The following is a 15,305-nucleotide window of genomic DNA, read 5'->3' as shown; positions in this document are numbered from 1 at the left end:
TTGTCCTGAAGACCATAATTATGCTTGAATCATGGGGAGAATGCTACATTGTGGGTAAAAAAACCATGGCGATTAAGCTTGCTGCACTTAGACCATTGCACTTGTGGTCGCAAATGACCCCTACTGTATGGCTTCCAAATTGAAAACAACTGAACTTGAAAAAAAGTTTTGGAAGATGAACTTCACCATAAGGCTGGTCTTGTGTAATATAACCAATCCTGGTCAGCATACTTTAATAATAAGATCATCCACTCCCTTTAATTAGAAATAGAGAAATATGTCATTTTGAAGTCAATTTCAAACAGATTTTCACACAGTTTCATGTCACAGCATTTAACCACAAGAAAATCTTACACGTACTGTACATAGACAGAGTCTTCTGCTTGGCTGACACACTTCCTTTCTACTTCACTTCCCTGTATTTAGGGTAACTACATCAGTCAGAGCTGCATGAGCTTGCATGCAAGAGACGGTGTTCTTAGTGAAAGACTCTCGTTTCTTGGAAACTACCGGAGACTGTGTCACTGCGGGCACGACCTTGAAAAAGATCACAACAAAGCAAGTTACTCTCCTAAAGGTTCAGAGGATCATACAGTATTATTCTGCTGATATCATGATTGCCATGCATATATGATCAGGTACGAATTCACAAAATAAGCAAAGTTCTTTTACTACATTTGTATATCTAGTAAATGTACTCCTTCTTTAGTTCAAGATGAATGTATCACGATTTAGTAGAATTAAAATTACCACCCTAATATAAAATATGGACTAAAATTAGTTCAGGCTAATCTTTTTTTTCATTTTCATCAGAGACAATTCTTAGGGCAGCCCTAATTCCTCTAGTCAAAGTGAAAATTGTATTTTTTTTCAAGGCAGTGATATGTGGGTAATGCCAACACCTCCAAACTGAAGAAGTATCTTACTTTATGTAATGTACTGTACAGTCCCCATCTCACCCTAATCTGTCTGCTTCTTCCAAAGTATTAATAAGGGATGCTTGAGGTGTTAGCATATGGAATATTTGAATACAATTAAAAAGAAAACATCATTATTGTGTCCACTGTACCCCAAATATTTAGGTTTACCTCTGACCACCAAATTGAACTTTATATTGATTTTATCACTGATTTGAATATGTTTTGGAAAGTGTCTGGTGTGGATTTTCCAATGCTGCTAAGTGAGCACCATCTGCTAATCTTCAATTAAAAGTGATCATTTTAAGGTAAAACTGTATTTTAACAAACCAGAGGGTTATATTCATATTCATATAACTTCTCTTAATACATCCACTGAAGTAGTTTAGGTGATAAAAGCATATGATAAATGTAGTATTGTGTTGTGCATTTCACGAAATGATCCAGTGCATTTACTGCAAATAAATGTAAAGTAGATATTTCCCTTTGAACTGGCCCTAAATTGCTGTTTTGAGAGACAATTCTGAGATTATACTGATCTATATTATCCAAGCCGAAGCTGTCCTTCATTAACAATTAATTGAAGGCAAAGCGACAATAAGCCAAAATGTAATTGTTTTTCTGAAGGCAGAGCCGTAAATCAGTTTAAAAATAAAAAGTAACTAGAGATTCAATGGATCCCCATCCTTCATCCTATACTACTGCCTGTGGTGTTTTTGAAAATAATGAATAGTAATTTTTAAGAGATGCCTGATTTGGTGGTGTTGAAGTCATAAGGTTCAAAGTCCTCTTCTCCAGTACTATTGTCCAGTCATATATACAGTAAGAGATATATGATAACATTGCATCAAGCATCCAGTCATAGTCCCATAGAACAAAAAAAAATGTCATCCCTCAAATTCCATTCTATTTTTCCTTCAATATCGCCTTCCAGCTATATCCAGCAGTATCTGTAAAGAAACTGGGGCCACTATAGGCCACAAGGGTTCCATGACCCATATAAAGGTTTAGTGAGGACCAAGTTGGAGGATGAGCTACAAACAGGCTCAGATTGTGAGACTGTGATTCACTGAGGCACATTAGACTTTCATTTGGTCTTCTCACTAATAAAATCCCCTCGGCATCATATGCATCTGCTTAATACCAAAGACATTATACTAAACATACCTTTTCACATTCTCCATATACTAAAGTTAAGAGATGAACATCATTGTCACTGCAGTAAGAATAGTAGCAGCAACTAGGCTGAGGACATCAGAGCTTCCAACTATGCTAAAGTGAAGGAGAATAAGAAATGTGGATGACAAATGTATATCGAAGAACATGGGATAACTATTAAAATGTAACAAATAGTAGCTGATAATGGATTTCTGTTTTTACATTCCTGGAGAGCATCTAGTCATACACTTCATAAGAAACAGTTCATGTATCATTTAGAGATTTCTGGTGCCTTCATCTGGGAACATAATGGTTGAATAATGTAGAAAGTTGTTTGTTTGAGGACCCTACAAATCCATACTTTGAAAGTGGTTACATGCACTCCATCTGTCACTAAAATATCTGCACTGTACACTTGAAAATGCATAAATATTAGTTTAGTTAAAATATGTTCATTTGCATTTTTAGGAACCAATTTGCATAATGACATGTAAATATAATCTTATACTGGGGATAACAGTTGTGGCCATACACTGTAAGTATTTGATCTCCTTTGGCTTTGAACTTTTATTGTAAAATTGAAGGATATTGCCCGGTGTGAATGTTGATCCACTCTACTCTTCATATGCATCAGATTAGACCCTAACCCCCACATGTAATAAAAGGCACTAAGTTTGCCCAGGAGCAGTAACCAGTAGCAAATAATATGTTTGCTTTTAAACATGTGACCAGGAAATTCTACCTGCTTATTGGTTGCTATAGGTTACTGCCCCTAGGCAAACTTAGTGCCTTTAATTACATAACCCCATAGATCTGTTGAGATTTGTGCATGTTTTTATCAAGGACAGTTTTCATTGGGGCAATGGAGATTTAGATGAGACTGATATAGGCTGGCGGAGGGGGTTATTTTGGTAATGTAGGTACTAAATTGCACCTACATAGATATGTTTAACTTTTTTTGTAATTCTAAGCTAATTGATTGGTTTGGGTAACTGCACTGGTTCCCAAAACTGAGTGCAACTTACTTCACTTACATTCAGTCCCACAAAATCCTTGATATTCAAATTGTTGTTTGTCAGGAGTAAATAGGATCATGATACAGTGGTAGAATTCATCTATGAGGTTCTTGCTATGACTAGGGGGTCATTGGATGACCTTATACGTGTGCTTTTCCACACAAGTAAAGATTAAGTAACTATTGTGACACCCAGTGAGACACTCACAAACATATAGTCATTATCTGAGGGCAGCACCATGCCTTCCAGTATAACAATGGGTTATAGGAATTGCTCTTTAGACAGAGAAGCCCTACACTTCTATTAATCAGTTAGTATAGAGAGCCTGTAGAGTAATTACAGGGAGAACAACCCAGAATGTCCTTCGCATACTAGGACTGCCCCTACGCTTTGTTACTAGTGTGGACAGGATTTTCCAAACATTGCAATTTCCAACATTGCTGTGATAATAGCGAGTCCACACATCATATGGTTTTTTCTACCTTATGATTTAATTATTGTATATTGTATCTTGTCTAGTCTAAAATAGAATAAGGCTAGAAATGCTGTATTTTGTATACTAAATATAAACATGAACTTACTGCACCACAAGCTTAATCAAACAAATAATTTATGCTTTCAAAGTTGGCTACAGGGGGTCACCATCTTGTAACTTTGTTAAACATCTTTGCAAGACAAGGGGGCAAATTCATCAAGGGTCGAATATCGAGGGTTAATTAACCCTCGATATTCGACTGGGAATGAAAATCCTTCGACTTCGAATATCTGCGATTGTACGATCGAAGGAATAATCGTTCGATTGAACGATTAAATCCTTTGAATCGAACGATTCAAAGGATTTCAATCCAACGATCGAAAGATTATCCTTCGACCAAAAAAACTTAGCCAAGCCTATGGGGACCTTCCCCATAGGCTAACATTAGGTTTGGTAGCTTTTAGGTGGCGAACTAGGGGGTCGAAGTTTTTTCTTAAAGAGACAGTACTTTGACTATCGAATAGTCGACCGATTTTTAGTTCGAATCATTCGATTCGAAGTCGTAGTCGAAGGTCGAGGTAGCCCATTTGATGGTCGAAGTAGCCAAAAAAACACTTCGAAATTCTAAGTTTTTTTACTTCGAATCCTTCACTCAAAGTTAATGAATTGGCCCCTAAGACTGTGCACATGCTCAGTGTGGTCTGGGCTGCTTAGGGATCATCATAAACAAAGCTGTTTGAGTTCTGCATGACTGGGAAGTAAGGTGGGGGATCCCCCTGCTGTTCATAAGTATGATTGTTTACCTGCTCAGCAGTTAGGGACCATCTGACAATTCCTATCCACAGCAGTAAATGAAGGGAGAATTTCACTGCATACAGTCAGGTTTCTCATAAAAATGGAACACATTATTTAACTAAAGAATATTGGCGATAGGTTTCTTTTTCATTATTTTTTTGCTTTTACATGCCCTTTAAGTTGGAGGATCTATTCACTTTCATTTTTTGGCTGTGCACAATGTTATCTAGCACAGTCAATTATAGCAGTTTTTTATATATAAATATACAGTGCCCTGCAGTATCCTGGCAAAACACTACATGTAAATAAAAATGAAAGGAAAAGGCCATTGTTAGAAAGTATTCATAATTTCCAATATTGCCCTCTCTTTCTCCAGAATTTACTCAACCCTTCTCCTAACTTAAAGCAGAAGGAAAAGTAAAATATATGCCTTATAACTAGGCACCCGCAGTGGTTTCATTTTTCTTCTCTTTTAACCTCATACTTCCCACATATTATTCCCAGCTAAGCCTGAGCCTTCCATCTTGTGCTCATTTATAAACACTCGGCAAATGTGTACCTGGGCAGTAACCCATAGCAACCAATTAGTGATCAGATGTATTCACCCAGCTGCAGGTTGACCACTTAAATCGATCATCTGATTGGTTGCCATGTGTTTTTTACAGCCCACGTGAGTTCCATAGTTACATGCCCTCTGTTGACTTGTTTTGCAAGCTGTGATATTTGTGTATACATTTATAATATCATTAGCTTGTGTGTTAGTTATTTTTCCTCAAGCAGAAGATTCCTGTGAAAAGCAGCAACCGACACGCTTTCCAAAACATCATGGAAAGGATTGCCCGAAATCATCAGGTTAGTACTCTTGCCTGAGTTTTCACAGCATCAATATGTTGTAATATATAAGCTGCTTGAATGAAATAGAATCAACAAGAAGCCTACTTTGGACATTTTTTAACTGGCAGAAATTTCAGTAACTTCTGGACATTCTCATTTTTTTGCACAAAGCCTTCTATTGTGCATGGCTGCAGAATATGCTGGTGCTTTATGAACACATGGTAATAATAATGTTAGGTTGATCAGTTAATCAGTTATCAGTTAATAGTGCTGCTCCAGCAGAATTCTGCACTGAAATCCATTTCTCAAAAGAGCAAACAGATTTTTTTCTATTCAATTTTGAAATCTGACATGGGGCTAGATATATTGCCAATTTCCCAGCTGCCCCAAGTCATGAGACTTGTGCTCTGATAAACTTCAATCACTCTTTACTACTGTACTGCAAGTTGGAGTGATATCACCCCCCTCCCTTTTCCCACCCAGCAGCCAAACAAAAGAACAATGGGAAGGTAACCAGATAGCAGCTCCCTAACACAAGATAACAGCTGCCTGGTAGATCTAAGAACAACACTCAATAGTAAAAACCCATGTACCACTGAGACACATTCAGTTACATTGAGAAGGAAAAACAGCAGCCTGCCAGAAAGCATTTCTCTCCTAAAGTGCAGGCACAAGTCACATGACCAGGGGCAGCTGGGAAATTGACAAAATGTCTAGCCCCATGTCAGATTTCAAAATTGAATATAAAAAAATCTTTTGCTCTTTTGAGAAATGGATTTCAGTGCAGAATTCTGCTAGAGCAGCACTATCAACTGATGTGTTTTGAAAAAAACATGTTTTCCGATGACAGGATCCCTTTAAGGTGACCATACAAGCCTACAAAAGCTGCCTATTAGGTCCTTCTGAACACTGTAAGCAGTGTATTGGCCCTCTTACAGTCCTGCATGACCGGTACCTGCCATGTTTAAAAATGCTCTAGGGGCGAAGTCCGCAATGGCTCGCAGATGCGGTTCCAGCCCTGGGGCTCTTCATTTAGCATTGTTGTGATCTGATCGTTTGTCCATATGGTCAGCCAATATCACACACCTCAAGGTGAGCATATCGGGGAAAGATCTGCTCATCTGACTACTTAGACAAGCAAGCAGATCTTTAAGGGGCAGATTTATCAAAATGTGAGTTTAGCGTTTAATAAAAAAAAACGTACCCAGAGTAGAACTCACCATTTGATAAATACAATTTTAAAAATCCCATAGGAATGAATAGAATGTGGGGGAGTTTTCATTTATTAAGCTCTAAACTCCCATTTTGAAAAATCTGACCCTAAATGTATGGCCAGCTGTACTCATAAATATATCCTTCATAAACTATTCATATAAATATGAGTGGCTGATGCGATTGTGGGCCCTAGGACTGCATCAAGGAACCAATGTGGTCCTCGATTACAATGGGATTTTTGAACCTGCCCAATCGACATCTAGACAGTCGGGGAAGCCCATCGGAGGACCGCATATACTGGTCAATAAGCTGCCCACTTGATCTGTCGGCAGCTTTTATCAGCCCATGTATGGCCACCTTAAAGGAGAAGGAAAGGCTAAAATGAAGTAAGCTTTATCAGAAAGGTCTATATAAATACACCAGTAAACCCTCAGAGTAATGCAGAGTCCTCTGTCAAAAGAAACACAGCATTTCTTTCCTTCTATTGTGTACACATGGGCTTCTGTATCAGACTTCCTGTTTTCAGCATAAACCATCAGGGTTATGGCTTGAGCATGCTCAGTTTGCTTCTTTCCCTCTCTCCCTCCCTTTCCCCCCTCCCTGCTGTAATCTGAGCCCAAAGCTATGAGTGAGCAGGGAGAGACTCTGACAGGAAGTGATGTCACACCAAGCTAATGTGGCAGCTGCTATCTCAAACAAAGAGAGAGCTTCTAGAGCTGTTTACTCATTTATGGTTAAGCATTCTGCAGAATAAATATAGTGTTATAGATTGCACTATTGTGGCTAATCTATTGGCGATAAACTGCTATGGTAGCTTTCCTTCTCCTTTAAGTTGCCTTCTCCCCTTCTCCCAGCTTATTTATATAAACTATAGTATCGTTTCTGGAGCCAACACACTCAGGGTCTGACTGGGGGCCCACCGGGACCGCTGTCCAGGGCCCCCGACCCCCTACTGTGAGGTGACACTCGGGCCACACGAAAAGCATTGTGCATGCGCAGACGGTGCTGCACATCGGTGAATTTTTTTTTGTGGTATTCCAATATCCGTCGAGGGGTCTGACCCGGCGGGGCCCATGAGGTTCGGGCCCACCTGCCCTAAACACACCAGTTTTACCAGTGCAGGGCAACCATACATTGTATTTTATTTACTTTAAAACAATTCATTTTTATGATGTGTTACTGTTTGTTCAAACTGTAACATGGATACTTGAAATCTATAGCAGGGTCTAACATGCCACTAGCTATTCCATGAATTAAATAAACATTCATCAACTTCTTGAGGTCATTTTTTATACTGAAACCTTTTGTAAACAGTACATAACCAATGATTATTTTGTTTTTACAGGATACATCACAAATGTATCGTGCCAAATCTACAATTTGACCAACCTTAACTGTACATGGGGCATAAAAGATATTCAGTCCTGCTTTTTTTTCTGGTAAATTTTTTTTTCAATAAATGTTTATCTGAGATTCTTGAGATTTCCCCATCTGAATAGTCCCTGTTTTGTACTGTGCAGGATTAAAGGAAACATGTTGCCATGTTCACAGTATTTAAAAAATGAAGAAAATAAAATTATTGGATGTCATATGAAGGTCATGGATTTTGAAGAACAGCCGAAAGCCAGACTCCATTTTTTTAATACTGAATGCCAAATCACAAAAGCTGTTAAACTTTCAGATATAGGTATGTGATTTGTACTTTGTTAACACTTCAGTTTGTTGTGTGAGTATTGTGTACCTTTGTGTTTGTGTGATATGAGGCATGTGGAGTTTTGAATCTATCTCGCAGTGGAAGTAAAATTGCTTTATAATTCCATCTCATGGGTATCTAAGTTTACAAAGCATACATAATACCAGATATAACAGATATTTAAGTTTACCTTGGGCATCTCATTCTATCTGAGATTCATTTAGTGATTCCTATCCATTTTGTCAGATTTGGATTTTGATGAATCCCTGGCTTTTGGTTTAACCAAATCCAAGGTGTTTTTCTAATGTATTACTAGTTGAAAACAAGTTCTTGTTCACCTTTAAATTAACTTTTCCTATGATGTAGAGAGTGATATTCTGAGACAATTTGAAATTGGTTTTCATGTTTTATTATTTGTGGTTTTTGAGTTATTTAGCTTCTTATTCAGCAGCTCTTCAGTTTGCAATTTCAGCAGTCTGGCTGATAGGGTCCAAATTTCTTTCACACCCATGCACTGATTTGAATAACAGACTGGAACGTGAATAGGAGAAACCTGAATAGAAAGATGGTTAATAAAAAGTAGCAATAACTATAAATGTGTAGTCTTACAGAGCATTTATTTTTTTAGATGGGGGTGTCAGTGACCCTCATCTGAAAGTTGGAAAGATTCAGAATAAGAAGACCAATAACTCAAAAACCATAAAAAATGAAGGCCAATTGAAAAGTTGCTTAGAATTAGTCATTCTATCACATACTTAAAGGGATACTGTCATGGGGAAAAAAATGTTTTCAAAATGAATCAGTTAATAGTGCTGCTCCAGCAGAATTCTGCACTGAAATACATTTCTCAAAAGAGCAAACAGATATTTTTATATTCAATTTTGAAATCTGACATGGGGCTAGACATTGTGTCAATTTCCCAGCTGCCCCAAGTCATGTGACTTGTGCTCTGATAAACTTCAATCACTCTTTACTGCTGTACTGCAAGTTGGAGTGATATCACCCCCCTCCCTTTTTCCCCCCAGCAGCCAAACAAAAGAACAATGGGAAGGTAACCAGATAGCAGCTCCCTAACACAAGATAACAGCTGCCTGGTAGATCTAAGAACAACACTCTATAGTAAAAACCCATGTCTCACTGAGACACATTCAGTTACATTGAGAAGGAAAAACAGCAGCCTGCCAGAAAGCATTTCTCTCCTAAAGTGCAGGCACAAGTCACATGACTTGGGGCAGCTGGGAAATTGACAAAATGTCTAGCCCCATGTCAGATTTCAAAATTGACTATAAAAAAATCTGTTTGCTCTTTTGAGAAATGGGTCTTGCAGTGATTCATTTGCATACAGCGCAAAATTTAAGTTATAATGGAGGTATATGTAGCATCACTACACAAGCCTGGGAAACCTTCAAAACAGCAAATAACATTTTTATTTTGCCCTACACATGTGCCCACTGTATAGTTAAGGTGCCATGAGTTAGGGAATGTAGGGGGGAAGGAGGGTAGCCCCAAAAATATTTTTAATCTTTTTCAGCCTATCACCCACAAAAAAAGAAAAAACGCCAGCGTTTTTTGGGACTTAGAAAAATGTTTAACTTTTTTTGAAGCAATCCCTATGTACTCTATTGCACTTCGCCTGGTCTGAGGTGGCGAAGGAAGTCAGGCGTAAAAGGTAGAGTTCAGAAAAATGCGCGCATCAGTGAATTTGCGTAGTTATGTCCGCTGCGCAAATTCGCCAGGCGTAAGGGTGCGAAGTAACAGTAGCGAATTTATGCCAGCGTAACAGTAGCGAATTTATGCCAGCGTCCATTTTAGTGAATTAACGCTAGCATTAGGCGCTTTGTCCTTTAGTGAATTTGACCCAATGTATTTTCCATACCGGCATTTACTTTTTACAACAACAAACTTGCGTAAATCCATGTTGATGGCAAAAACAATTCAATTGATTTGTATTTATTTTTAAATATTTTTATTAGCCTTAAGGCACGGAGGTCCCCATGACAGAAAAATCCCCTACACAAAAAAAACCAGGCCCCATGCATTCCTGATAATAGATGTCACCTGTCTATTAATGGCTATTATCTGCTTTATCAAAACAGAGATGATGAAACCGCCAATCAATATCACCAAAGAATCTCAAAAAGGGAAAGTAATTATGAAATGGAGCAGACCGCCAACTGCAACAACCATTGTTAACAGCGCCTGCTTTGAATACGAATTAAAGGTTTTGGAGACAGAGACGAATGTTCTTTTCCGGGTAATGTTATTCTATTATAAAGAATAATATATATTTTATAAGAGGGTTCAGTTGTCCCGCGGGGCCTGTAGTGTCATTTTTGCTTTAAAATTGAGTGGATTTGTAGTTTGCTGGTTTAATTGCCTAATTCACTCTTTTTTAGTTGTGTATTTGTGTCTGTTATATTGATGTATATATTCCTTGATGCATTTAAACATCATTATGACCTCCAGGGCAGTATTGAGTGACAATGTCAGGGCCAGAATTAGGGGCATAAAGAAGAGGCATGTGCCTAGGGCACAAGAGAGGGGGCCACTAGGCATAACCCTTATCTACCTGCCTACTCCCAGTCCTGTTCATTTACCTGCCGATTCCCTGAAACGTAATGTGTCACTTGTCACCATCTCAGATCACCTCTTACATTAGTCACCCCACTCCCCCCACTCATCACCTTACTGTGGCTGCAGAGGGCAATTGGGACTTGCCTATGGCACCTCTTAAATTTTCACTTTGCGCCTGCACTCTATTTCAGAGCAAAGAGATCTATTCCTAGCCCTTTGAATACAGCACTGTCTGACTTAGGCAGCTCTCATCCAATAGCAATATACCCCTTTCCACCTCCTAACTGTCCCCTCACTGCTTGCCCTATGGCCTCCTGACATTTCAGTCCTAGCTCCTCACAATAGACTTTCAGTCTGGTGCTAGGAGCAGAGTGAAGCACTCCACAGGAAGAATGACCCCTTATACTTTTTAACTGCCTATTGAAGGATATTACTCTGCAAAACACAAACGTTTCTTATGTATGCTATTTTCTCCAAGACTCTCATCACTGATAAGAAAGAACACACCTTCCATGATCTGGATAAAAACAAGAGGTATTCCATTCGAATTAGAGGAAGAAAACGAGTGAATTGCGGCCAGAGTAAATTTTGGGGTGAATGGAGCAAACCTTTGTTCGTAGGGAAAGGTAAGATTTCTGTTTCTGACTCTAAAGGAGTTTGTTAAAATAGATGCAAAAAGAGTGTATTGAGATGGGCTCTTGTTCAGTCTGTAGAGTGATTAAACTGACACACACAAGTAAAACAAACATAAGAGATTTATTGATACTTAGCTGAGGGACCCCTCCATAAAATGGCTCAGCAGCAATTCCAACATAACCAGGCACTCTGAAGTCCAGGCAGAAGTCAAAGAGCCTCCCCCCAAATGAAGCTTTATATATGTTTCCCCCACAGGATATAAGTATATACATTTTAGCAACTAGCATACTATGGGGTAAATTTATCAAAGAGTGAAGTTCCGCCACTAGAGTGAAATTCTGCAGCTCTCAATTAATTTCTATGGGATTTTGAAAGGCGTATTTATCAATGGGTGAAAGTGAAAGTTCACCCTTTGATAAATACGCCTATAAAAATCCCATAGAAATGAATGGAGAGTGGCGGAATTTCACTCTAGTGGTGGAACTTCACTATTAACTTCACTCTTTGATAAATATACCCCTATATATGGTAAAAATACATCATAACTGCGCTTAACATACTATATATGGTTAAATCAAGCATTAAACAGTGTCACATTCCTTGAATTGCCAAAAGCTCTAAACGCCATCTTTAAGGTGTTGTTCTATTCTCTCTATCTTCTGCTCTGTGAATCCCTCATTTTCCTTACGTTCCACCCCTTGATTTACAGAGAAGTATGATAGGAAATCAATTCAAAAGCATTGACACGTATGGGCAATACCTGACGCTTGTCAGATATGGTACTAGCCTTGATACATTAAATCAATTTCAGAATAATAGAAAAAGCTAAACATAAGCATAAAATAAATAATTGACCATCCTTAGCAATAGCTCTAGCTTTTTCCTACAACAGTTTAACCTACTCAATGTGGCTTAGAATGACATCCGCATTATCAGGGATGAAGGTACACAGGGCAGGGATGAAGGTATATGCACCCACTTGTTCAGAATTTCATGCCCCACCCTGTCCAAGATGCAAACCAAATCCATATTATATCATCAGTAGTAAATAATTTGTGTCTTATTCTATGGAAAACTGTTTATCCACCAAATCTGTATCTTTTATAGTTTGTAGTCCAATAAGCAAGTCCTTTCATGTGATTTTCCTTCCAATAATCCATCCATGAAGCATTAACCACTGAAGAGAAATTAAGAACAGTCCCTTAGTTCAGTCCATGTTAATGATGCCCCACAACAATTAGATTTGTTTTGCTGCTTTGCAGTCTGTATAAGCATTTGTAGAATCGAGTTCTCTTGCCATAAACCAAACGTTATATCACATCAGGGCACACAAATCATCAGAAAAGGTATAACCATGTTGCCAGCCATGTTTTTAGGATATTGACCTCTCTATTTATAGTAGGCTGAAAGATAAAAGAGGATTAGTATCTTCTTCACACACATCCAAAAAGATGTTACATAACCCCCTGCACATAATAGACAATTCTCCAAAACAAGTTCAGTTTCCCATTTCACACTATCATTATTAGCTTGAAACACACATTTGATCTCAGCAGTATATTCCATGATCCCATTATCCACCCATAACAGTACCTTGTTCTACCCCCCTGAGTGTATGAGTTGGATCCAAAAGTTTTACCTGCTGTTTTAACAAACCATTAATGTATTCAGTTAATTCCGTGGCTTGTGGATAATATAAAATAAGGAACACCCAATATACTCCTTGTTGAGATGCCCACTCCAGTAAAATTAGTCCCATTGTCAGTAGTGTTCCATATGCTCTAGAAAGTTTGTCTTTTCTTCACTTTCTGACATACAGGGCATTGTTGCACCATGTCTTTAGCAAGTACAGTGGTTAAAGCTATTCCTTTATGCTTTGCATAGTCCATAGTGCCGTGAACCACTCGATGTCCAGAGTGCTCATGTGTCCATTGGCCTAAAATATGTATCACAGTCAAAGCTCTGAACACTGTCCATTCATCTATATATATATTCAACAAACCTTGTGTTTCCTCCAATACAGAAACTACTGCCATTAATTCAGCATATTGGCTAGATCCACCCACTCCAGTTGAATGGGCTGTAGGTTGGAAAGCAGCTGTTGTCCAGACATGTCGTTGTCTGGCAGCAATAATAGTGGCAGATATATCTGTAAACAATAAAATGAAGTCCTCCGATGTCACTGCTTCCTTTATGGTAGATGGAGAAAGTGTCAGTACGGGTTGCTCACAGCTATCACATCCAAACTGTACTAATCCAGACATCTGCTGTGACACTTGAGATGAAGATTCACTTGACACTCCCCCCCTTACTTGTACATACAATTTCCACTTCTGGAAAGTGAGTTTCTGTGCAAAAGCTGCACACGAGTTAATTTCATTACCAATTACCCATCCAGATATTGCTAAATCAGTCCCTACTGTGACAGGTACATCCATAATAGTTCCTTCATCAGGTTGCAGGGCAGTATACAGTACAAGGAATTGCTTTACTTCCATTGCAGTTTGCAGGGCACTTTTGTCCTCTTTCCTCAACTGAAAAACATTCTTTTTCCTTGTAACAAAGTAAATTGAACAAACAGTCAGTGCCACATAACGTATTCAGTAACAAAACAGTCCAGTGATGTGCTGTGCCTCTATTATACAGTCCAAAACCAGTTGTGGAATAACTTTGATTGAGCCAGTCCATATAATGGCCATGAAAGTCATACTTTGAGCCAGTCCTTGATTTGTAACCAAACTGGTAAATGCATCAGTCACTTGTTCCACGAGTGTTACCATTTCTTGTACTGATACGGCCAAAGGAGACTCTACTTTATCCACTTCTCTGTAATCAATGGTTAAAAGCCAAGAGCTATCTGTCTCTTTTACTGACCACATTGGGGCACTGAATAGACTGACTACCAGTCTGAAAACGCTCACCTCCACCATCATCTCAGTTGCCATTATTATCTCCTTTTGACCACCTGGAAGGTGGCATTGTTTCAGGTTCACATGGTTTGGTGGAGATCAAATGTGAATTGGAGTCCATTCAATGTTGTCATACACAATGGGCATTACAGCATTTATAGTGAAACTCTTGACTCCAACAATGAATGTTCCCAACCATATAACCACATATTGTACCTTAAAAATATCCATTCCCACAATATTATCTGGTACTAAGGAAATGAAGATTTGTGCTTCAAAAATAAGACATTTACCTAATTGCATTCCAACAGGTACAGCATCAGCAGCTTTGCCTCCCAACCCTTCAGTCATTGCAACTGCATTTTGTTGGTCTGGCTGAGCTGTACCTTGGAATGAGCTGTGTCCCTGCCAATATAAAGTGACTGGTATGTAAGGGCATTGATCCCCAGGTTTCATAGCATTGATTTTTGTTATGGCAGGCCCTGGGAATCTGCCATCCCTTCAGTCTATTGGCTGTGGCAACTGCCACCCCTTCCCTTCTGTGTGTTTCATCTAACAGATTCTTACACTCTGCATATGGCGATGTTGTCAGGGAGCCAGGAGCTCCCTCCAGAGAGGTTGTCAGGATCTAGGAGGAAGCCCTCTTGTGGGAGCAAGGTCACGGTGTCCAAAGGGTTAAACAGGCGGGTAGTCAGAGTTCAGGCAAGAGTTCAATAACAAGACGAGTGCAGTAACTGGTTGGAAGCAGGAATCAGGAATCAAGGCTTGGAAACAGGATACATGCAGGAAAACAGGAACCCAGGTTCAGGGTAGCAAAACCTATTCTTGGGACGCCATTCTGGCGTCCTGGATGCACTTTTATATTTGAATTTGGAGCCATAGTGACGTCATTGGCATCCTTACGCCGGCGTGTTTGCGCATGCATTGCGGCGTTGCGTTGCTGGCGTCCCAGCGCCCATGTGGGCCGACTGGGTGCCGCCATTTTGGATTCTTCGCCGCCGGGAGCAGACGCGTTTCTTCGCACTCCCGGCGGTTTTGACAGATGTGGAGGGAAGAGTTAATGGGGTTTGGCTCAACTCCTCA

General features: G+C 39.2%; 1 protein-coding gene across 2 annotated transcripts in view; it reads left to right on the top strand.

The window, feature by feature from the left end:
- The first annotated feature begins 418 nt into the window (after positions 1-418).
- LOC108707982 (interleukin-5 receptor subunit alpha) overlaps positions 419-15,305 on the top strand; it is a 28,520-nt gene continuing 13,633 nt past the window's right edge. Inside the window, exons 1-7 of one of the 2 annotated variants that reach the window (XM_018246170.2) lie at positions 419-638; positions 2,544-2,610; positions 5,124-5,213; positions 7,756-7,849; positions 7,931-8,097; positions 10,200-10,357; positions 11,156-11,303. In XM_018246170.2, the coding sequence (XP_018101659.1) occupies positions 2,559-2,610; positions 5,124-5,213; positions 7,756-7,849; positions 7,931-8,097; positions 10,200-10,357; positions 11,156-11,303 (709 nt within the window). In that variant the 5' untranslated portion in view covers positions 419-638; positions 2,544-2,558. The remainder of the gene's footprint in view (positions 639-2,543; positions 2,611-5,123; positions 5,214-7,755; positions 7,850-7,930; positions 8,098-10,199; positions 10,358-11,155; positions 11,304-15,305) is intronic. The other variant, XM_018246169.2, reaches the window with a different exon arrangement.

The sequence above is a fragment of the Xenopus laevis genome, chromosome 2L, assembly GCF_017654675.1.
Source record: "Xenopus laevis strain J_2021 chromosome 2L, Xenopus_laevis_v10.1, whole genome shotgun sequence".
Classification (NCBI taxonomy): Eukaryota; Metazoa; Chordata; class Amphibia; order Anura; family Pipidae; genus Xenopus; species Xenopus laevis.
This window is presented reverse-complemented; position numbering and strand designations above follow the sequence as displayed.